At 44.6% G+C, this 23,530-nt stretch overlaps 1 protein-coding gene across 5 annotated transcripts in view; it reads left to right on the plus strand.

Annotated features, from left to right (window-relative positions):
- LIG4 (DNA ligase 4) overlaps positions 1–21,744 on the plus strand; it is a 97,327-nt gene extending 75,583 nt beyond the window's left edge. For 3 of the 5 annotated variants that reach the window (XM_068117269.2, XM_068117275.2, XM_068117273.2), the window contains 4 exons: positions 228–1,095; positions 5,769–6,106; positions 9,188–9,422; positions 19,747–21,744. In XM_068117269.2, the coding sequence (XP_067973370.2) occupies positions 228–1,095; positions 5,769–6,106; positions 9,188–9,422; positions 19,747–20,095 (1,790 nt within the window). In that variant the 3' untranslated portion in view covers positions 20,096–21,744. The remainder of the gene's footprint in view (positions 1–227; positions 1,096–5,768; positions 6,107–9,187; positions 9,423–19,746) is intronic. The other 2 variants (XM_078777937.1, XM_068117274.2) reach the window with 1 other exon arrangement.
- The last annotated feature ends 1,786 nt before the right edge of the window (positions 21,745–23,530 follow it).

Genomic DNA, 23,530 nt, shown 5'->3' on the forward strand with positions numbered 1-23,530 from the left:
ACTCTTTGTGTAACGTGACCTCGTACACGAAACAGAGTCTGTATGTTAAGCTGGTTTGGACTTAATTACCCAGCCTTAAAGCACACAACAATCGTTTCGGGCAGAGATCAGGAACCTCCTGAACTTTCGGTAAATTTGTCAAAAACAAGGTCTTGAACGAAAAAAAAAAAAGTATTCTTGCTATGTTTAATTTTTTTTCTTTTTGCCTTCCTAATCCTTGCTCCTAGCAAACAATGGAATGCTCCACCCTTGTTTTTGTGCCTTTGATTTGCTCTATTTGAATGGGAAACCACTGTCTTCTGTACCATTACATCTCCGTCTGCAGAAACTCCACTCCACAATCGCACATTCCGTTTTCAGTCGAATGGTGATTATAGACCGCTGTGAGGCTAGCGCCGTTGAAGAAGTTACGGCTGCCCTGAACGATGCAATCGACGCACGTGAAGAGGGCATCATCTTGAAGCAGCCGAGTTCAGTGTACAAGCCTGGCAAGCGAGGCCACGGCTGGCTGAAGATCAAACCGGAGTATGTCGATGGATTATGTGATGATCTAGATTTGCTCATCGTCGGGGGCTACTGGGGTAAAGGTCAGCGCAGAGGCATGGTTTCACACTTCCTGTGCGCTGTTGCCGAGGGTCAGACCAAAATTGTGTCATCGATGGAAGCGAGTGAAGAAATGGTGAACAACCCAGATGAACATGCAGAAAGAGGCCTCCCGCAACGTTTTGTGTCCCTGTGTCGTGTTGGCTCAGGCTGGACAATGCGGGAACTAGCTGATATGGGATTGAAGCTTGCACCCCATTGGAAACCTCTACGGCGACAAGACTTTCTGCCCAGCAATATGATCATCGGTGCAGAGAGGCCCGAAGTTTTAATAGACCCAGAAGTGTCTGTGGTCGTGCAAGTCCGAGCTACTGAGATTACCTCAAGTAAGCAGTACGGTGCTGGCATGACTCTGCGGTTCCCTCGCATTGTGAGAGTTCGTGATGATCGTGCCTGGAATGAATGCACATCGTTGGCAGAACTCCGTCGTCTGCAGCACGATGCTAGCGGCAAACTGGCCACTCGACATGTGCACGCTGATGGCAGTACAAGGTCAGAACTCGTTTGCAGCATGCTAATGTGCATGTGCTTGCCTCTGCACATATCTGAATCATATGTTCCTTCTGTACTGTACTGCATACAGTGCATTCAGAAAGTATTCAGACCCCTTCACCTTTTTCACATTTTGTTATGTTGCAGCCTTATGCTGAAATCGTTTAAATTCATTTTTTCTCTCATCAATCTACACTCAATACCCCATAATGACAAAGAGAAAACAGGGATTTTAGAAAGTATTCCAAATTTATTAAAAAGAAAAAACTGAAATATCACATTTACATAAGTATTCAGACCCTTTGCTATGACACTTGAAATTTAGCTCAGGTGCCTCCCATTTCTCTTGATTATCTTTGAGATGTTTCTACACCTTGATTGGAGTCCACCTGTGGTAAATTCAATTGATTGGACATGATTTGGAAAGGCACACACCTGTCTATATAAGGTCGCACAGCTGACAATGCATATCAGAGCAAAAACCAAGCCATGAGGTCGAAGGAACTGCCTGCAGAGCTCAGAGACAGGATTGTGTCGAGGCAAAGATCTGGGGAAGCCTACCAAAAATTTTCTGCTGCATTGAAGGTTCCCAAGAGCACAGTGGCCTCCATAATTCTTAAATGGAAGAAGTTTGGAACAACCAGGACTTTATTTTTTTTTTTTTTTTTTTTTTTTGCATACAAGATCGAGGCTCGTGAAAGAGCGAACATTAATCACACAGAAAGACAAACAGACACACAAAACAAATAACATCGGGAGCGGTAGACAAGATGGGGAGAGAGGGGGAATGACACAAACACAACATTTGAGAGCAGGGACCGAGAGGCATGGAGACATCGAGAGAACTGTGGGAGGGAGAGGGCTTTGGGGGGGAGGCATGGGAAGGGGGGGGGGGTGGGAGAGGTATAAAACATATGGACACTGCCAAGACTTCCAGGAAAGAAGTTGGAATTTCAAACAAGGTGGATCTGGGGTGAATTAGTGGGGGTAGAAAAGATCAAGGTTTTGGATGGGGGAAGATAAGAGATGGTGGTTAACAGCTGTTTTGAAGACCTGGAGGGAGGAGTGTGATTGAAGTGAGTGTGGGAGTTTGTTCCAGAGGCGGGAGAAAAGAGGAATGAAAGAGTGAAGGTGAGCAGAGAGCCGAGATTTCGGCAGTTTAACCATCAGAGGGTGGCTGGCAGATCTTGTGCGACCTGTAGGAATATTTGGGGGACAGAGCACAGAGAGAGCTGGGGGAGCAAGGCCGGAGAGGAGTCGGTAGAAGACAGAAAGACCACCTACCTGCCTGCGGTGAGTGAGTGAAAGGCCCTCAGAGATAGCTTCATCGCGGGAGATTCCAATGATTCTGAAAGCTTTGGATTCAACAGCGTGAAGCCGAGCCAGGTGTGAGGCAGGAGCACCAGCCCATAGGGGAGAACAGTATTCCATTGAGCTGCGGATGAAAGCCTTGTATGTGGTGACTCTTCCTAGAGCTGGCCGCCCGGCCAAACTAAGCAATTGGGGGGAGAAGGGCCTTGGTAAGAGGTGACCAAGAACCCGATGGTCGCTCTGACTGAGCTCCAGAGATCCTGTGTGGAGATGGGGGAAACTTCCAGAAGGACAACCATCACTGCAACACTCCACCGATCTGGGCTTTATGGCAGAGCAAAGGGTATGAATACTTTTGTCAATGTGATATTTCAGTTTGTTCTTTTTAATAAATATTGCAAAACTTTCTAAAATCCTGTTTTCTCTTTGTCATTATGGGGTATTGAGTGTAGATTGATGAGGGAAAAAATGAATTTAAACGATTTCAGCATCAGGTTGCAACATAACAAAATGTGAAAAAAGTAAAGGGGTCTGAATACTTTCTGAATGCACTGTATACAGTGTCTTCAGAAAGTATTAACACTCCTTGACTTTTTTCACATTCTGTTGTGTTACAGCCGAAATTTTAAATAGATTAAATTGATAATTTTTGTTACTGATCTTCCCATCATACCCCATAATAGCAAAGTGGATTTTAAAAAAACTAAATTTTTACAAAATAATTTAAAATCATCTGCAGAAATATCTAATTTGCACAAGTATTCAACCCCCTGAGTCAATACTTTGTTGAAGCACCTTTGGTAGCGGTTGCAGCTTTGAATCTTCTTGGGAATGTCTGTATCAGCTTTGCACATCTGGATTTGGGCAGTTTCTGTCATTCTTCCTTGCAGATTTCCTCAAGCTCTGTCAAGTTGGATGGGCAGTGTCGGTGAACAGCAATCTCACGTTCTTGTTCGGAAGCCATTGCAGTGTTGCTTTGGCTGTATGCTTGGGGTCATTGTCCTGCTGGAACGTAAATCTTTGCTGCAATCTAAGATCTTTTGCACTCAAAAGCAGTTTCTCCTCAAGGATTTGCCTGTATTTGGCTGCATTCATTGTTCCCTTTATCCTCACAAGATTCCCAGTCCCTGGCTGGCACTGAAAAACTTTGCCAAATACCGGTAGCATGATGCTGCCACCACCATGCTTCATGGTAGAGATGGTGCCAAAGAGTTCAATTTTTGTCTCGTCAAACAACAGAATATTTTGCCTCATGCTCTCTGAGTCTTTCACATGCCTTTTTGGAAACTCCAGGTTTGCTGTCATGTGCCTTTTTCTCAGGAGTGGCTTACGTCTGACGACTCTCCCATTAAGCCTTGATTTGTGAAGTGCTGCAGAAAATGTTGACCTTCCGGCATGTTCTCCCATGTCAGCCATGGACCTCTGTAGTTCTGTCAGTGTGGTCATTGGGTTATTGGTCACCTCCCTGACCAAGGTCCTTCTTGCCCGGTTGCTCAGTTTGGTCGGACAGCCAGCTCTCGGAAGAGTCTGGGTAGTTCCATATTCTTTCCATTTCCTAATGATGGAGCTCACTGTGCTCTTGGGAACTTTCAACACTCTAGAAATTGTTTTATACTCTTCCCCAGATCTATGCCTCCTCACAATTCTATCTCGGAGTTCTATGGACAGGTCCTTGTACTTCATGGTAGAGTTTCTGCTCTGACATGCAGTCAATATGGGTCCTCATATAGAAAGGTGTGTTTCTTTCTAAATCATGTCCAATCAATCGAATTAGCCACAGATAGACTCCAATCAAGTTGTGGAGGCATCTCAAGGATGATCAAAGGAAATTGGATGCACCTGAGCTCAATTTGGTGTGTCATAGCAAAGGGGTTGAATACTTATTGATTCAAAACATTTCAGCTTTTCATTTTAATTATTTTGTATTCAAAATGGTTTAAATTATTTTTAAATTATTTAATATTAAATTATTTTGTGAAAAATTCTAAAAAAAATAAATAAAATCCACTGATATTATGGGGATGTGTAGATCAGTGACCAAAAAAATCTCAATTTAATCTATTTTTAATTCAGGCTGTAACACAACAAAATGTGAAACCTTCAAGGGGGGTGAATACTTTCTGAAGGCACTGTGTGTATATATATATATATATATATATATACGGCGGTGATCCATACTGAACATAACTTGAACATCAAAGAGCCTGTTTCAACAAAGCTTATCATGCAAGGAAAATTGACTTATCTGGTGTCTAGAATATAACTTTCAATTAACGGCATATGTGAACTTTCCTTTTGATAAAGTTGAAACTTGTCTTCCCCCATTCCTACCCATGATCTTTTCTACCCCCATTAACCATACCTAATTCTCTTGCAGGTTGTTGTGTTTCCTCTGCTCCTATATTCCTGTCCATTCATTCCCTTGCTTGTGTCCAACTTGCCCCACTGTCATTTTTGTCTTAACATCATATCACCTCACTCTTCCATGAGCCTCCGTAACTCCCGTAGAGAGGGGGTGTACTAGTATATATAAATGATCGCCCAGATAGCTCAGATTGCAGAGCGTTGGTACGGTTCACCAGAAGACCTGGGTTCGATTCCTGGTCTGGGCATGGAATTTTCCCACATATGCCAATTAACTCTAATCCTGTTCATTTATGTAATTGTGTTTTTACACCCCCAATGCTGTTGATAATAGCGGACATAGATTTGTCGTCCCCCGTACCCCCCCCCCCCCCCCCCCATTGGAGGAAGACCCTTGTTCAGGCCGTTGGTGGTCCTACGGTTGGCAGCAAGTGCCCCGGAACCATTGATGGAAAAAGAGTGGCAATCATATGTGTGGGAAAATTGCATGCTCACTCAGGGTCGCTCAGATAGCTCAGATGGCAGAGCACTGGTACGGTTTTCTAGAGGACCTGGGTTCGATTCCTGGTCTGGGCATGTAAGTTTCCCCAAATATGTAACTTAAATAGTGTATGTATATATATATATATATATTAGAAAGGCTCTTCTGGCTTAACAGTTGTTTTGACTCCACCTATTGGGTGTGGTCTTAGCAGGTTAATGTGTGGCAGGCATTTCCTGTTGGTCAGGATGCATGCATCAATATCTGGTGTGGCACTTGCTCCCTGATAACCCACTACAGTAATGGCGTCTGATCTTGACGATATGTGTATATAAACGCACCTGTATATAAAAATGCCAAGCGCATAACCAAGTCGGGTATTTGATATTTGCATTTCCTGGTTTGTAATATTGAAATAGCTGTAATTATGACTGGGTTACCTTTTTTAATTGCTTCTTTTTTTCTTTTTTTTTCCCATGCATTTGCCATACTCTTACTTATTTTACATATTTCCCAGGAATAAGCTGGATCCTAAGCATCGCAAGGTTTCTGCACCACGGCCAGCACCGTCTGTTCCTTCTCGATTCAAAGGCCCAGTCACTATGGATAATGAGAGAGCAGAAAAGGGGCCACTTTTAGGGCTGGAGTTCTGCATCTTAAGTGGAACATCAGCCCAACCTAAGGCTGCATTGGAGAATGCTGTGATGAACGCCGGTGGCTCCATAGTCCAAAACCCTGGACCCGAAACGTATTGTGTGGTAATGGAGAGGGTCAACCTTCGCGGTCGGAATTTGGTGTCTGAGAACAGCCATGATCTCATCACTGGTATGGCACTGGGCATCTCTCTAGACCACGGTGAACAATGCTATTTTCAAAATGACGTATGAATGCTAAACCAGGCCTTTTGCGCATGCGCTATGTGTCCGTCTTCAGTGACTCGGTTCTTCTGGACGAGCACTTTTAATCTGCCGTTGCTTGCGTGAAACGTGTATTTAAAATAGTCTTTTAAACATTATTTTCAGCATTTAGACGAAAGAGTGGCAATACCAAAACGGTTAACCATAATTGTTGTAGTCCTGGCTGCAAATCGGGTTTACATAAATACAGCAAATACTGACAAAACTCAACACCTCTCGTCCAATATTCGTGGACGACAGGTGTTGAGTTTCTATCATTTCCTGTTAGTACAAGTGAGCGGTGGCAGTGGATATAACACATGTACACACAAACACATGTATGCTTCTCATTTTACCATCAGATGCAAAAATCTGATATAATTAATTCTGCGCTGAAGGTGTACGGAGGTTATGTATTCACTCCTGTTCGTCTGTCTCTCAGCAGGATATCTCAAAACTTTATGGACATATTCAGACAAAACTTGGTGGATAGATTGAGTGTGTGACAAGAACGAATTGATTAGATTTTGGTGAGTATCTGGATCTTGATACTATATTTTTATGTGATTCCTCACCATTGAGAGATCGGCCCAAAATGATATGTATAACAAGATATCTAAAAAAAGTTAACGGCTTCAGACGAAACTTGGTGGATGAGTTGGGAAGGTGACTAGAACAAGCCAATTCAATTTTAATTGAGGTCCAGATGCAGATCCGGCCCATCGTTGGTATGAATGAATGTGAATGCCCATCGTTGGTAAAAAAAACGTAAACTCAAATTTAATAAATCGCCAAGCCAGTCATGTTCACACGAGGTAATCTCGTTAAATTCAAAGTCAACTCACTGACAGCTCGGTCGGAGGTTTGCGTAGAACTTGCCCCTCTTCGAACCTTTGGGCTTTGCACCGGTCCATGTCTTTGGGAATGTGCAGTACGGGGAGCTGCAAGCTATAGGATTTTTCGGAGAGTTAAGAAAGTTCTCCAACTCTTTAATTGTGCAGAGGCACACCCTTTTCTCGCAGGTACGTTTCCAAGTATTTTTGGCTTGTTTTAGATTTTAGAAGCTTTGTCATTTTAGGTAACAATACTTATCTCGCACACACTATATACATTTGGCTGCCCTGAAGACCTCCATTGCTAAAGGTTTCTGCACATACATGCCAAGCATTCTGAGGCAGATTACGTCATATCGAATGTCCTGTATTAATTATAACTAAAAGTATAAGAGAGTTCCAAAGTTGCGAGGCATGCACCAAGAGCGTTAAAACTTATGACATGGAGCACAACCTCCAACGTGGACACTACGACGTAGGTTGGATCCACTTTGTTGTAAAGCATATCGAGGTTTATCTTATGAGCACTTATTTGCATGTGGGAGAAGGGAAATACTATCCCTTGGGCTGTGACTAAGAGTGATCAGGAGGTTTGCGGAGTCACCGTAAACATGAAATAAGATCGTCGACGATTGTTTTGTTTTTTTTATACGTGGGACGTTCAAAATGTTCTACAAATGAGATTCAATCGTCAGAGGCTGGCCAAAGGAGTAAGTACGTATTATGAGGAATGTTTAAAAAGATTGATTTATGCTTTTTCTTACTAATCATATGTCTACATACTGGTAAATTCCAAGTGTGGATATATTTGCCACATAATAACTAACAATGGGACATATGGCACAGAAATCAGAAGATGAATAGAGAAAGCAAAAAGTACTTTCACAAATGGGAGCAAGAAGTTAACATCGAGGACAGATGAGTGACAAACAAGGGTAAGAACAGGTAAATAGCATTAATTCGTCCCCTCGTTCTCCAGATTTTGGAATTGTCTTCCTGTGTGCGTTGTCTCAGTCTTGGTGGTGCTTAATGGCTAAGACAGTTGGCCAAGGGAATCAAGGTCCTGAGCCCTAGCCATGCCAAAATAATACCAGGTGGGTTGACGCAGCCTGTCATCCTTCCGTGGTCGGCCAAATGAGTACCAGCTGGAGTAGATGAGGCAGTTGAGTATCCTGTGTCAGGGGCGACCCATCCGTTCCTTAGCCAATGTTCCCCCTTAGCTTTGTCATTGACCTTTCTGTACGACCTTGCATCCTGAACGTTTTTGTAATTCACGTTTGTTTTGGAGTTCGTTTGGAGTGGTGTCGCTCGATGTGTTGAGATGTAAATGCTATTAAAAGCAAAACGGCACTCAGTTGAGCGCATAACTTCACCAGGCTGAACAATTTACATTTTTGTATCCCACTGATGGGCTGGATCTGGATCTGGACCTTCAAAATCGAATCGGCTTGTTCTTATCACCTACCCAACTCATCCACCAAGTTTCGTCATAACTTGTCCACAACTATTTGAGATATTGTGTGCTTATATATTGGTTTTGCCCCATCTCTCAATGGTGAAGAAATACTTAAGAAAAAAAAAATTCAATCCTTGTATCCGGATTCGGATCTTCACCAACATCTAATCAATTCTGTCCACCAATTTTTATCCGAATCTGTCCATAACCTTTTGAAATACCTTGCTATGTATTGTTTTTGGCACTTTCTCTCAACGGTGAAGAAGCGCTTAAAAAAAAAAAATTCTCGGATCTGGATCTTCACCAAAATTGAATCAATTATTCTTCGTTGTCACACACGCAAACTGTCCAACAAATTTTGTCTGAATCCGTCCACAACTTTGAGATATCCTGTTCACAAAGACATGGGTGAAAGGATAACCTCCATCCACCTTCAGTGGTGGAGGTAATAAGAAACGAAACGTAACTTTGTACAATCCAGATTGAACAAATTGAAGAATGGCTGATCCTGACAGGTGTATAAAAGTAAAAATGGTAAAACTTTAACTGTAGATTGGATGAGGCCTTTTACACACTACAAGGCCTTTTGAAGTCCAGTGGGATTTCACTTGGGAAGGACTTGTAGTTTTAAAACTTGCATCCTTTTCATCCATTGTTCGCACTGCTTATTCTGCTCATGGCTCATGGCATGGTTGTGGCCTCCACCAAGATGTATAGGTACCTCACACATGGTGACCTTTCTGTCTTGCAGCTTCTTGGTTGGTACAGTGCCTGGATGAAGGGCGACTTGTACCGTGGGAACCAAAACATGTCGTGCACCTGACTCCGGCCTCGATGACTGCATTTTCAGAGCAGTACGATGTCTATGGTGACAGCTTTCAATTCCTGACAGATGAGGAGGAGTTGCAGGCAACATTTAGACGAATGGTTAACTGCCCAGACCTACGGCCTGCTTCTTTCAAGCAACTTGCTACTATGGAGCAGCAGTGAGTTTTGCACAATAGGGATTTTATTTATTTGTTTTATATTTATTTATTACAAATATATATATACGAGCAGAAGTACCCGGCATTGCCGGGCGGGGGAGGGGAGAAGAGGGGGGGGGAGGGGAGAAGAGGGGGAGGGGGAGAGGGGAGAAAAGGGGGGGAGGGGGAGGGTTGGGAGGGGGTAGGGGTAAGGGGAGGGGGGGGGTCAAGTCGGAAGTCATTGTCGTCAATTGAATGTCGCATTTATTTTTTATTCCCTGTCAAATGGCATTGGTCCCGCATTCCGAACCCGGAAGTCGGAAGTCATTGTCGTCAATGTTTCACTCTCTGTCACATGCCGTTGGTCCCATGTCAATCGGATGAAGTTGAAAAATTAACGTTACGAAGTTTCTCTGGGACGTACTGATTCCGAATATGAAGTTGAAAAATTAACGTTCCGAAATACGCTGATGACGTCATAATTTTAAAACACGAAGTTTTTTTAATTTTAAGGTGTGCTGTAGTTGCTCTGAGACGTACTGATTCCGAATATGCCTTTGGTTTTGCTCTGCGATGAGTAGTTCTCGAGTTATAAGAGGACAAACAAACAAACATACTTTACTGCTTTATATAAATAGATGTATATATATATGTTTTTTTTTATTTTTATGATTTTATTTAATTTTACACGATAGTCATGAGTTGGACAGTTTCAGAAAGTGTGCACATTTTTTTGGGAAACTAAACCATAGTATTGAAACTAAAGTATTGATTATAGCAAATGTTTTCTGAATCGAAGTGATATGACAAATGGGATTGGATGAGAGTCACCATTATTATAATTGTTGGAGGAAAACCTTTTTTTAATGCCTCCACCCCCGAAGGTGGCCAGAGGCATTCTGTTTTCGGGTTGTCCGTCCTTCCGGGTTAAACCCCATCTTTCTCAGCAACTATATGTCCGATTGAGACGAAACTTTCAGGGTAGGAGTGACACACATGCAGAATGTGTTTGTGATCATTGTGATGTCATAGGTCACGTGTTTTTATCTTGCCAAAACGAAGTTTTTGCAAGATGTATTAGTCAGCTTGTATGTTTGTTTTTTTGTTTGTTTTTTTGTTTTTTTGTTTTTTTGTTTGTGGTTAATCATTTTTTTTTCACGTTTAGATCACTCTGTAGACCACAGTTATTATTGGAAACTCCTGTAACTTCGCATATCAGAGTCCTATAGAGATACCCTTCAGCACACAAAATTTTGAAGGTCAAGGTCAAAGGTCAAGGTCACTTTGCGGTCAATCATGGAGGTCAACGAAACCCTTATTTTTTGAGTAACTTTGATCTTATGATCTCCAAACTTGGTGGGTATATAGGGTGTGGTATGGCGCTCAGCTGATTAGTTTTTGGTGTCGATCGGCCTTGACCTTCAAGGTCATTTTGAAGGTCATTCAATTGGGTCAATCATGGAGGTCAACGAAACCCTTATTTTTTGAGTAACTTTGATCTTATGATCTCCAAACTTGGTGGGTATATAGGGTGTGGTATGGCGCTCAGCTGATTAGTTTTTGGTGTCGATCGGCCTTGACCTTCAAGGTCATTTTGAAGGTCATTCAATTTTGACCAAAAGGTAAAATTTTCAAGTTTCAGTTACCATATTTACCACAGTTATTATTGGAAACTCCTGTAACTTCGCAGATCAGAGTCCTATAGAGATACCCTTCAGCACACAAAATTTTGAAGGTCAAGGTCAAAGGTCAAGGTCACTTTGCGGTCAATCATGGAGGTCAACGAAACCCTTATTTTTTGAGTAACTTTGATCGGATCGTCTCCAAACTTCATGGGAATCTAGTATATGGTCCGGCGCTCAGCTGATTAGTTTTTGGTGGCGATCGGCCTTGACCTTCATGGTTAGCGCTGGAGGTCGAAAATTATTGACCCCAAGGTCAAATGTTGAAATCGTAGGTACCATATCTTCGCATATCTTCGCATGTAACTTCGCATATCAGAGTCCTATAGAGATACCCTTCAGCACACAAAATTTTGAAGGTCAAGGTCAAAGGTCAAGGTCACTTTGTGGTCAATCATGGAGGTCGACGAAACCCTTATTTTTTGAGTAACTTTGATCGGATCGTCTCCAATCTTCATGGGAATCTAGTATATGGTCCGGCGCTCAGCTGATTAGTTTTTGGTGGCGATCGGCCTTGACCTTCATGGTTAGCGCTGGAGGTCGAAAATTATTGACCCCAAGGTCAAATGTTGAAACCCTTATTTTTTGAGTAACTTTGATCGGATCGTCTCCAAACTTCATGGGAATCTAGTATATGGTCCGGCGCTCAGCTGATTAGTTTTTGGTGGCGATCGGCCTTGACCTTCATGGTTAGCGCTGGAGGTCGAAAATTATTGACCCCAAGGTCAAATTTTGAAATCGTAGTTTTTTGAGTAACTTTGATCGGATCGTCTCCAAACTTCATGGGAATCTAGTATATGGTCCGGCGCTGAGCTGATTAGTTTTTGGTGGCGATCGGCCTTGACCTTCATGGTTAGCGCTGGAGGTCGAAAATTATTGACCCCAAGGTCAAATTTTGAAATCGTAGGTACCATATCGAGTAATACCTCATATGAATGCCCTTGATGAGTGCTTCCCAGATCTGTAAACAGTTTGACGCTATGACGTCATTTGATGACGTCATGACGAAAAAACGGAATTTTCATGAAAAAATTATTTCCTCAGTTCTCATCAAAATCTTTCAATATTTCATGTGCGTTGGTCATGAAGACATACTATTCACCATACGAAATTATTAAGGTCAAGGTCAAATGGCAAGATACGGTTCACCCTGTGGGTGACATATGTTCATTTTTTTTGTTTTTTTGTATACTGAATCGAGGCTCGTCAAAGAGCTAACATTTACTTCACAAACAAATCAACCAAACAAAATATATAAAAAGAGGGAGCGGAAAACAAGCTGGGGAGAGAAGGGGAAGCACACAAACACAACATTTGAGAGCAGGGAGATGTGTGGAAGGGAGAGGGCTTGGGGGGAGGAGGCGTGGGAAGGGGGGGGGGTGGAGGGAGAAGTATAAAACACAAGGACACCAAGGACTTCCAGGACAGAAGTTGGTATTTCAAAAAAGTGGAATTGAGGTGAAATTAGCGGGGGTAGAAAAAGATCAAGGTTTTGGATGGGGGAAGATAAGAGATGGTGGTGAACAGCTGTTTTAAAGACCTGGAGGGTGGAGTGGGATTGAAGAGAGTGAGGGAGTTTGTTCCAGAGGCGGGAGAAAGGAGGAATGAAGGAGTGGAGGTGAGCTGAGAGTCTTGATTTTGGCAGTTTGACCATAAGAGGGTTGCAGGCAGATCTTGTGCGACCTGTAGGAATATTTGCGGGACAGAGCCCAGAGAGAGCTGGGGGGGCAAGGCCAGAGAGGAGTCGGTAGAAGATGGAAAGACCACCAACTTGCCTGCGGTGAGTGAGTGAGAGGCCCTTGGAGTTAGCTTCATCACAGGAGATTCCAATGATTCTGAATGCTTTGGTTTCAACAGCGTGAAGACGAGCTAGGTGTGAGGCAGGAGCACCAGCCCAGAGGGGAGAGCAGTATTCCATTGAGCTGCGGATGAAAGCCTTGTATGTGGTGAGGAGCTCAGGTGTGCCAAGGAAGGACTTCGCACGACGGAGGATGCCCAGTCGGCGACTGGCTTTGGAGGCCAGATTTGAAATGTGGTTTTCCCAGCAAAGATCATGGCAGATAGTGAGACCCAAAAGCTTGAGTGACAGAACTTCTTGGAGAGGATTATTCAGAAAGTGGATGGGAGGGTTGTCCAGTCGGTCTTTTCGGAGAGACATCGTAAGAGTGTGAGATTTGTCAGGATTGAAAGACATGTTCCACTTGTTTGCCCAGTCTGTGATTTTGTCCAGGTCTGCAGAGAGTGAGGAGGCAGCAGACTGCCGATCTGAGGGATGAAGAATGGAGCGACAGAGTAGAGTCATCAGCAAAGAGATAGAGGATTTTCAAGAGTCAGAGAGATCATTGATGAAGACCAGAAAAAGCACAGGGCCCAGAACACTGCCTTGTGGAACTCCAGCCTGAACAGGAAGAGGAGATGAGAGAAACCCATTCAGGGCCACACGTTGACTACGACTAGAGAGGAAGTCCGCCAGCCATGCGTGGAGATTTCCATGGATACCAAAAGAGGAGAGTTTGGTGAGAAGAGCGGGGTGCCAGACCGTATCGAAGGCACGTGATATTTCAAGGGAGACTGCTCTAATTTCCTGTTTGGCATTGAGGACCTCCATCCATTGTTGAGAAAGCACAAGCAGCATGTTCAGAGTAGAGTGTCCAGGTCTGAAACCAAATTGATGATCAGAGATGAAGCCATTGGAGAAGAGGAAAGATTTCATATCTGAAGCAATGATGGATTCCATGACTTTGCTGATAATTGGGAGAAGGCTGATTGGTCTGTAGTTGCTGGGATCTGTTTTTGCACCTTTTTTGTGCAAAGCGGTGATGTTGGCAGATTTCCAAGCAGATGGAAGATGACCTTGAGCAAAAGAGAGGGTGAAGAGAACAGAGAGAGGGAGTGAAAGAGCGGAAGAACAGGATTTTAGGACCCGTGGGCTGATGCCGTCAGGTCCAGTTGCAGAATCCGAGTCGAGGGTTGACAAACTTTTCCACCTTGTCAGGAGGAAAGGACACGGAGTCCAGGAGCAGCTGGGTACGACTGGGTACGGTGGGTACAGAGAGGGATGGGTTTGGGACACAAGATTTAGAGGCAAACATAGAGTTGAGGCATTCAGCTTTTTCACGTGCGAGTCAGCCGTGTGGCTATTTGAGGGGAGGGAGGGGATGGAGGGGGAACAAACACCAGAAACAGATTTGACCAGACGCCACCAGGATTTGGAAGAGGGAGACAGATAAGAGAGTTCGGTCCTGAGAATGGAGAGATATTGCTTCCTGGCTCTCCTGAGGGTGGACACACACTTGTTTCGGGCTTTGTGAAAGGAAATGAGATTTCCTTCCGTTGGATTTGCTTTCCAGGAGACGAAATCAAGTTGTTTCTGGGCAATAGCCTCACCACAAGATTCCGTGTACCATGGACGGGAGGAAGGGTATGACAACAGAAGACGAGATGGGATAAATCTGTGCATGAGAGAGAGCAGTTTGCTTTGGAAGAATTCCCAGGAAGAATTTATGTCAGAGGCAGTAGAGATGGGAGACCAGTCCAGATGATTGATGGCTGCTTGAAGACCGTGCCAGTTGGCCTGAGTGAAATGCCAGACTCGTCGACGCTGAGGAGGCTCTCTGAGAATGGTCAGAGAGATGTCCACTTTAACAAGCACATGATCAAAAGAGCCGATTGGAGCAGAAGAAGAGCAGCAGACATTTTCAGGGAAGTTAGTCATAACCAAGTCCAGCAGAGAAGATGCTCCGTTGACTGAAATCCGCGTCGGGAAATTGACAGATTGTGTCAGTCCCAGTGAGTCACAGAAGTCCTTTGCTGAAGAGCCATGGCTGGTGAGAGAGGTACCCACACCCAGCCAACTGGCATGGTGATAGTTGAAATCACCACATATGAGGAAGAGAGAGTTGGGATGGGTAGATAGAAGTTGGTCCATATTCTCAGACGGCGAGATGTAGATGGAGTCATCACTGTTTGGTGGACGGTACAACACACATATGAACAAAAGGTGGGAGCGAAGGGGAAGCCGTAGCCAAAGGTATTCCTGGGGGTGAGGTGGAGAGAGGGCAGGGCAGGGCGAGTGAGGAAGAGAGTTTTTTTATAAAGATAGCAACCCCACCTCCAGGACGAGGCTCAGGTCTATCATACCGGAGGAGGGAGTAACCTGGGAGAGATACCAAGGAATCAGAGACCTCATGAAGGAGGAAAGTTTCTGTTAAGCAGATCACGTCTGGTTTGTCAGAAGCAACCTGTATGGAGAGATCAGACAAGTTTGAGCGAAGGCCCCGGATGTTTGAGGTCCATACTGTTAAGGAAGAGGAAGGGGGAGCATCGGATACAGAACAGGGGGGGGAGCGGTAGGGTAAGATGTGGAAGAGGAGGAAGAGGTAGGGAGAGCTGTTGAAGGTGTGTCGGAGATTACAGAATAGCTTGGAGAAAGGGAAGAATGGGGCAGACAAAAGGTTTGATGGTGATTGGGAGAGGTGCAGTGAGGTGTTATTTGACGAGGGGGAAGAGCGAGGCAGAAGGTTGAGGGAGATGAAGGTGAAAGTTGGAAGGGGGAAGAAGCGGGGAGGACGCTTTGAGGGGGAGGGGTGAGAGGGGAGTCTAGGAGGGGAGGAGTGAGGGAGAGTCTCGGAGGGGAGGGGTGTGGGGGGAGATTTGAAAGGAATGGGTGATTGGGAAGATTTGGAGGGGAGGGGCAAGGGGGAAGATTTGAAAGAGATGGGTGATGGGGATGATTTGGAGGGGAGGGGCAAGGGGGTAGATTTAGAGGGATGGGGTGATGGGAAATGGGATTTTGGGGTGATGGGATTTTGAAAAATGTACGATTTATGGGAAACGAACATTTATTGCAAAATGAGTTTCTTGAGACATTCGAGTCAAAAATACTTTTGAGGATGCTGGAGGGAGGATGGAGTGCTGGAGAGTTTAGGGAATGAATGAAAGATGCACTATAAGAGATGGAATTTTTTTTTGGAATGAATGGATTTGGTGAGCAAGTCGAAAGCATCTTTTTATAGAAGAAGAAGAAAAAGGTGTTATATAATATGACAGAATACAGGTCTTCAGGGTTCAGATGAGACATTTTTTAACCACGTGATCACAAACAACGTGGTCGAAGAACGAACGAACAAATAAGAACGAATAAACGAATAAGAACAGAAGGAAATGTTTTTTTGTTTGTTTGTTTTTTTTTGAGATTTTAAAACAAGGAAGTATGGGATGAAAAGGCCGTGAAAAACAGAGACCGGAAAATAATTGCAGCGCGATCGGAGAACCGCTGAGACAAAAACAAGGCCTCAAGCCAAGGTCGGACATGGTAGCCTAGTAATACACTTAGGCCTCAGAATACGCGATAAGAAAGACCGACGATTCTGTACACAGGTATGAAAAACACAACGCCAAGAATACTATTAAAGACACCCCAATAGGTACATACAAGACCAGTTTCGACAAAAACACAATTGTGAAAAGTTACTTAACTTCGAAAGCGAGCGCGCATGGACAGCTTTGAAGAGACGAGACCTCCAATCTTGCGCATGCGCAATCATTGGCAGCCATCTTGGATTAAATAATTAAAATATTTCTCAGAAACCGCTGAATGGAAAAATTTGAAACTTGGCGCATTGTCAAGGACTCCCAATGGGGAACAAAAGCCTGAAAATGATGACAACAGTGAAGTGGGGCATACCAGCCAACAATGTTTTATTCGAATGACTTATCCTAAAAATTTGAAATTGCATGCACATGATCTCTGACCCATTTGTATTCAAATATTAAATTTATGACATCATTGGTCACATGGTTTGGCAGCCATATTAGATTGAAGGAAAATATTAAATAATTATCTCTGAAACCGCTTTCCCTATCGATGCGAAATTTTACAAATGTCATCCAACACCATTATTGCATATAGTTTGAAAACGATGTCGTAGGTCACATGGTTTGGCAGTTTTGCATCTTGGATAGAAAGCCGATATTGAAAAAAAAAAAAAATCCTTCTCCGATCGATGTAAAACCTGTCCTGTGCTAAAAATGTGATACTTCAAAACAGCTGAAGGGATTTAAACCAAACTTGTTTATTTTTAGGACAGTGAACGAGGGCATCTACCAGTTGTCATGGGCAGAGATTACACGGAGGCATATTGGCGACTCGGTCGCATTGCTCTAGTTTTCAATGTAAATTGAAACCGGCCCATCTATCCTCACCTTACTCAACTATGTCATGCTGTTTTCAGATTGCCGAGCATCCGATTGATAAAAAGATGGCGATCATACGTACGGCATATATATATCCCCTACAGGACAATTTTTGACGGACAGTTGGACGTACGCACGCTGGTACGCTGAGAATAAGCTCCTTTTATATTATATATATGTATAATAATAATAATAATAATAACTGAATTATTTTTTAACTCTGAAAATCGATCCTGAGTTATTAAGGGTCCTGAATCAAACATGGAGTACTGAGCAAGGCACAAAATAAATTTTGGGATTTACAGAGATCAAAGTTCCCTCGTTCAGTGATCAAACGCGACCTCCATCTTGGCATTGAAGAGCGTGATGGTCAAAGCTCGCAATTGATTGCGATACCAGATTTCAACGTGACATTTACTAGCGAGTGTTACACTTTGCTTTCTGCTAAAATATCATCCTTGGTGTTTTGAAGCAAAATTCACATTATTGGCTCATACGCATCTTGGAATTTACTTGGCACTTAGCCGAGTTAAGCAGCCTTTTGCCTGGTCTAGAATGACAAAACCGAAAATTCCTCCGGATCATTCTGAAAATCCCTTCAACCCTGTCCATCTCATGTATGACACCCCACTGTTAAACAACAAACAATTTCGATCACAAAGCGTGATAATCCGATGGTAATAAGCAGTATTGAATACGCCACGGTAATTGAATGGGTAACAAAATGCCGCCTGAAGAAGCACGTGACACGGCTCTGCCAATGACGTCGCGAAGAGGCGAGGTCAAAATATGGCCGGACTCTCTTTGTATACGGCACTGCTCGCCTGCATCCAATGTGTACCAGGAAATAACTTCCGTCGAGGTGAATGGCTGTGTTTGTCTGATGTCTGATTGTCTGCCTCTGTGCATTTTGCATGTGACAGCTCTTGGGTAGTTGAGCCTCCCCCCTCCCCCTCCCTCTTCCCCTCCCCCTCCCCCTCCCCCTCCCCTCCCCCTCCCCCTCCCCCTCCCCCCTGCCCCTTCCCCTCCCCCCTCCCACCCCTCTCCCAACCCTCTCCCCCTCCCTCTCCCCCTCCCCCTCCCCCCTCTCCTCCTCCCCTCTCCTCCCCTCCCCCCTCTCCTCCCCTCCCCCCTCCTCCTCCCCCCCTCCCCTCCCCCCTCCTCCTCCCCCCTCCCCTCATCCTCCCCCCCCCTCTTCTCCCCTCCCCCCCTCCCCCTCCCCCCCTCTTCTCCCCTCCCCCCCTCCCCCTCCCCCCCTCTCCTCCCCTCCCCCTCCCCCCTCCCCCTCCCCCTCCCCCTCCCCCCCCTCTTCTCCCTCACGTTTATACACGGAATGCCGGGTACTCCCCCCCCCTCTTCTCCCCTCCCCCCTTCTCCTCCCCTCCCCCCCCCCCCCGTTACCTCCCCTCCCCCTCCCCCCCTCTCCTCCTCCCCTCTCCTCCCCTCCCCCTCTCCTCCCCTCCCCCCTCTCCTCCCCTCCCCCCCCCCCCGTTCCCCTCCCCTCCCCTCCCCCCCTCCCGCTCCCCCCCTCTCCTCCTCCCTCTCCTCCCCTCCCCCCTCCTCCCCCCCCCTCCCCTCATCCTCCCCCCCCCCCTCTTCTCCCCTCCCCCCCTCTCCTCCCCTCCCCCCCTCTCCTCCCCTCCCCCCTTCTCCTCCCCTCCCCCCCCCCCCACCGTTCCCCTCCCCTCCCCTCCCCCACCGGCAATGCCGGTACTTCTGCTAGTGAGCCATAAAAAAAGGAGAAAAAAATGAAATGCAGCTCAGTTAATCTCCCATTAATTGTTGTGGAGGCAGCTGCACCTCGTCTCACGATTGTCTGACGTGATTTTTTTTTTTTTTGATGTTACATATTTCGTATCCAATCGTGGAACTACAAACGAGAAGATGTCATACGTGTGTTTCTCAGCAAATGCTGGATAATATCGGACCGAAATTCGCCAGCATTGCATCTGTTGACCAATGGATGCATTTTTATGCCTCCACCGATGGAGTCGCCGGAGGTATTGTGTTTTTGGGTTGTCCGGCCATCTGTGATAGGTTTTCGTTACCTTGGTAACTTACAAACGCCGAAGCGATGCACGTTAAACTTGGTACAAGCATGTATGACGATGTAATAAAGTGGGCGGGGAGGCATACCTGTCGACGGTGCGACGTTGCATATTGCTGTTCAAGTTTTAGTTGACGATGTAAGCTGAAACATTGAATAGATGTTTGATGTAAATAATAAGGATAATTTTTTTATGTTGAATTTGCTTTAATTAAACATTAATAGTTTGCATCGGTGCTTTGGTGGACAAAGTGCAAATATTGACGGCGCGGTAATTGAATTAAGCTGGAACTCCTCTTGTCCTGGCATTCATTGAAACACAAGGATTTTTGCGTCGTTATGTTTTCAGGTGTTGCACTATTTACTGTCCATTTAAAATATATATAATTATTTGTTTTTCTTTCCATCCATCCCGATGTAGCTATGGCTGGGATGAGTCTCCACTCAGCATGTTGTTCCGTGGTTGCACAGCACTCCTAGAAAGCTGTGGCATTTATTCTCGTTCTGGATCCTCGCCGTTAGATCTCTCTGGCCTAGCCCTTCGCTTCCACGGAGGCAAGCTGGCGCCTCGGTTAGATGGCACCGTCACTCACGTTCTGGTGCCGCCTGCCTGCTCGCAGGCGGATGAAAAGCTGATCGAGCAATCTCTGTCCTGTCTCAGGACTGAGCGCTGCCACACAGAACGCAAATTTTACCTCCTTCGTAGAGCTTGGGTGGACGATTCCGTTGCAGCAGGCCATCGTCTGGAGGAGGTGCACTACCTGTGTTGATCCCCTCATGCTGTGCACTACCTGGATCAACTTGCGAGTGCTTCCATGACGGTTATAAAATGCCCCAGGAAGTACCGTCCAATGCAATACAATCCTGATGCTAAACTCTATCCTGATAACATTATGAACAATACCTTGCTTGGGGTTTTATGGAGAAGGAGCTTGCCTAAGGTCATCTTTCTACGACATGACATTGCTATAATTGTGATGTAATGACATGAGATATAATTGATAATTTAATTAGATCGGTTAATTGTTGTTGGTCAACTATTTCCGAGGTGTCCCGTAAATTATTGCAATTAGCATCACCAGAGACCATATGCGTGTGCTTTCATCACTTTGTTTCTACACTTGGCGCTCCCAATTTTGTGGGCTCCACCAGAGTTTCTTCGACTTCCAGTACTAAACCACCATTTAGGAAATATACATATATATTTATATATTTTATTCCTGCACTCTCAAAACTCCAAATTTCCAAACTGTATCAATTTCCGAACTCGATCTTGGAGCCGGGCTGGGACTTTCAGAATTAAAGTTTTCACAAATGTGAATAGAAAGTACGTTGGTGTTCACCTAATTTTTAGGTCATGACCTAATTATAGCAATTTTAACATTTTTCACCATAACTCAACTAACATTTAAATTTGGAATTAAATTTTCCATCAATCATGGGAATAAAAAGTACGTGGGGTTGATGTAACCATTTTTACCTTGACCTAATTTTTAGGGTCATGACCCAATTATAGACATTTTAACATTTATCAATAACTCGATTAATGCTTGCCCGATCGGAACTCGATTGCCCTCACTAGATAGCCCAGAGCAAATTGCATTTATGCTTAATTTACATCATACCCTTCCAGGTGAAAGGTCAAGGAGATCAAATGGCGGGCGGTCTGACGTTTTTTTGGAGGTCAAACACGTTTTTATTTTTTTGTAGTTGCCATCGCTCAATTTTTGCCGATGCGGAATTTTAAAAACCGCTTGGCCATCCAAGACATTCTTGCATCATAATAGTGTATCTGCACTGAAATTGTACATCTGATATTTGTTTTGTGTCCTTGGCCTACCTTTTTCAGATTTTGACCTACATACCAAAAAATACATTTTTAATCATAACTTGAATAATTTTCATGATGAGTGACTGTAGACTGTAGATAAGGACACTTTTTCTTAATCTGCACTATATCCCTAAATGTTGAAGGTCATGGTCGTATGGTGGTCCGAATAAAATATAATTGGATTTCGGGTCAAGGTTGTCTTCAGCGATCGACCAGCCAGTGATCTATCTTTTTGATCGCAGATATTTAGTTCTCTGTTGTTTCACTATTACATGTGCTCTTTCTCTAATTTCCCCCACTCTGAACCATCTCTCCGGTGTGGGGTTGTGGTTGAGCGGACTCGTAGATCCTGACTCTGTGCGGTACACCAGAGCTCTCAGCCACTGGATTACATACCATTCTCCACTAAGGTTAAGGGAAATGTCCACTCACCAGACAGCACATAGCACATCATGTCCAAGTGGCAAGCAGCAGTCTTACCAACGTAGGAAACACAACTTTATTCAACACATGTCAATGATATTCATGTCGAATCGGGGAAACGTGGCCCTGTGCACGTCCCCACCCAATAAAATGATTTTTTGATTATTTAAATGCCACTTGACTTGAATTATTTAAAGTTTGTCAATAATTGTAAATTATATTGCAACAATTTAAGTTGATAAGTTATACATTTCATCCCAGTGTTCCGCCCCCTTCCTAATTTCCGAGTGCCTCGCCCCCTTCCTGATTCACCTGATTATACGTGTAATTTTAACGTACATAATAAATATACAGTACAAGTAAATTATTGTGGTGGTGGTGGTGATGGAGTCTAATCTCTGTTCGGGAATGTTCGGATGACGGCGTTCCCTTGCCAATTGGCAAATGCTGTTTCTGTCGGCCCTGGCAGCGTTGTGAGCGAATTAGTCCATAGCCTGGCCAGCTGAGTTTTATCTATCTATAATTCCAGTAATCTCTGTACGTTTGTACGTTTGTACGTCTGTTTGTCTGTGACCGCTGTTTCTCGACAACCACGGGTCCGATATACTTTTAACTTGCCAGGTATATTGCTGGGGACCCGAGGATGTGCCTTTTCAAGGTTTCATATTAATCGGACAATTACTTACCGAGCTATGTCCAAAAAACGATTCAACCAATCAGAGAGCAGCGAACGATCGCGTGTGCCGAACGTGGAGGACACACTCTGCCTCGGATGGCACATTTGAGAGCGTATTCATTTATTTCACGTTTGCAAACTATGTTGGCGTTAAACTATGTTTTAAAACTAATAAAACCGAATTTGCGATTCATTCGCTTTCCTGCGCGTTTGTGCACGCGATGGCGATTTCTTTACCAAACTCCGGAAGCCGTTCGCTTTGGACCAAACCATTGCATGTAAATAGAGGGGGGGGATTGTCACCGTACTCGCAAGCCGTTCGCTTTGGACCAAACCATTTCATGTAAATAGAGGGGGGGGATATAATTTTAGATATCTATCTATAATTCCAGTAATCTCTGTACGTTTGTACGTTTGTACGTCTGTACGTCTGTACGTTTGTCTGTGACCGCTGTTTCTCGACAACTACCGGTCCGATATACTTGAAACTTGCCAGGTATATTGCTGGGGACCCGAGGATGTGCCTTTTCAAGGTTTGAAATTAATCGGACAAGTACTTACCGAGCTATGGCGATTTAGCCGTTCGCCGTTCGCTTTGCCGTTGCGAATGGACCAAACCATTCATGTAAATAGAGGGGGGGGGGTTCTGTGGTCGTTCGCTTTGGCTTTGCGAATGGACCAAACCATTCATGTAAATAGAGGGGGGGGGTTCTGTGGTCGTTCGCTTTGGCTTTGCGAATGGACCAAACCATTCATGTAAATAGAGGGGGGGGGGTTCTGTGGTCGTTGCGAATGGACCAAACCATTCACATCGAATCATCGAATCACATCGAATGGACCAAACCGTTCGCTTTGGACCAAACCATTGCATGTAAATAGAGGGGGGGGTTCTGTGGTCGTTGCGAATGGACCAAACCATTTCATGTAAATAGAGGGGGGGGGGGATATAATTTTAGATATATATATAGTACGGGCATTGGCAAGGAACGGGCACCCACGTACGGGCAATGCCCTAGTAGATATAGTACGGGCAATGCCCTAGTAAGAACAACAACAACAACAGGCATTTTAAGGCCATTTTCCCTGCAAGAGCGGGGGTTAGCCTTGCGGTCCCCATGACAATCTTCTCCTTTTTGCCCTATTTTCTGCATCTCCCCTTGTTAACCCCCTTGCCCGCATTTCTTCTTCGACCATCTTCAGCCAAGTCTTTCTCGGTCTTCCCCGTCCTCTACTTCCTTCTACATTCATTTCCATCACTCTTCTCAACCAGTCACT

Source organism: Myxine glutinosa, chromosome 5, assembly GCF_964187855.1.
Source record: "Myxine glutinosa chromosome 5, kmMyxGlut1.1, whole genome shotgun sequence".
Lineage (NCBI taxonomy): Eukaryota > Metazoa > Chordata > Myxini > Myxiniformes > Myxinidae > Myxine > Myxine glutinosa.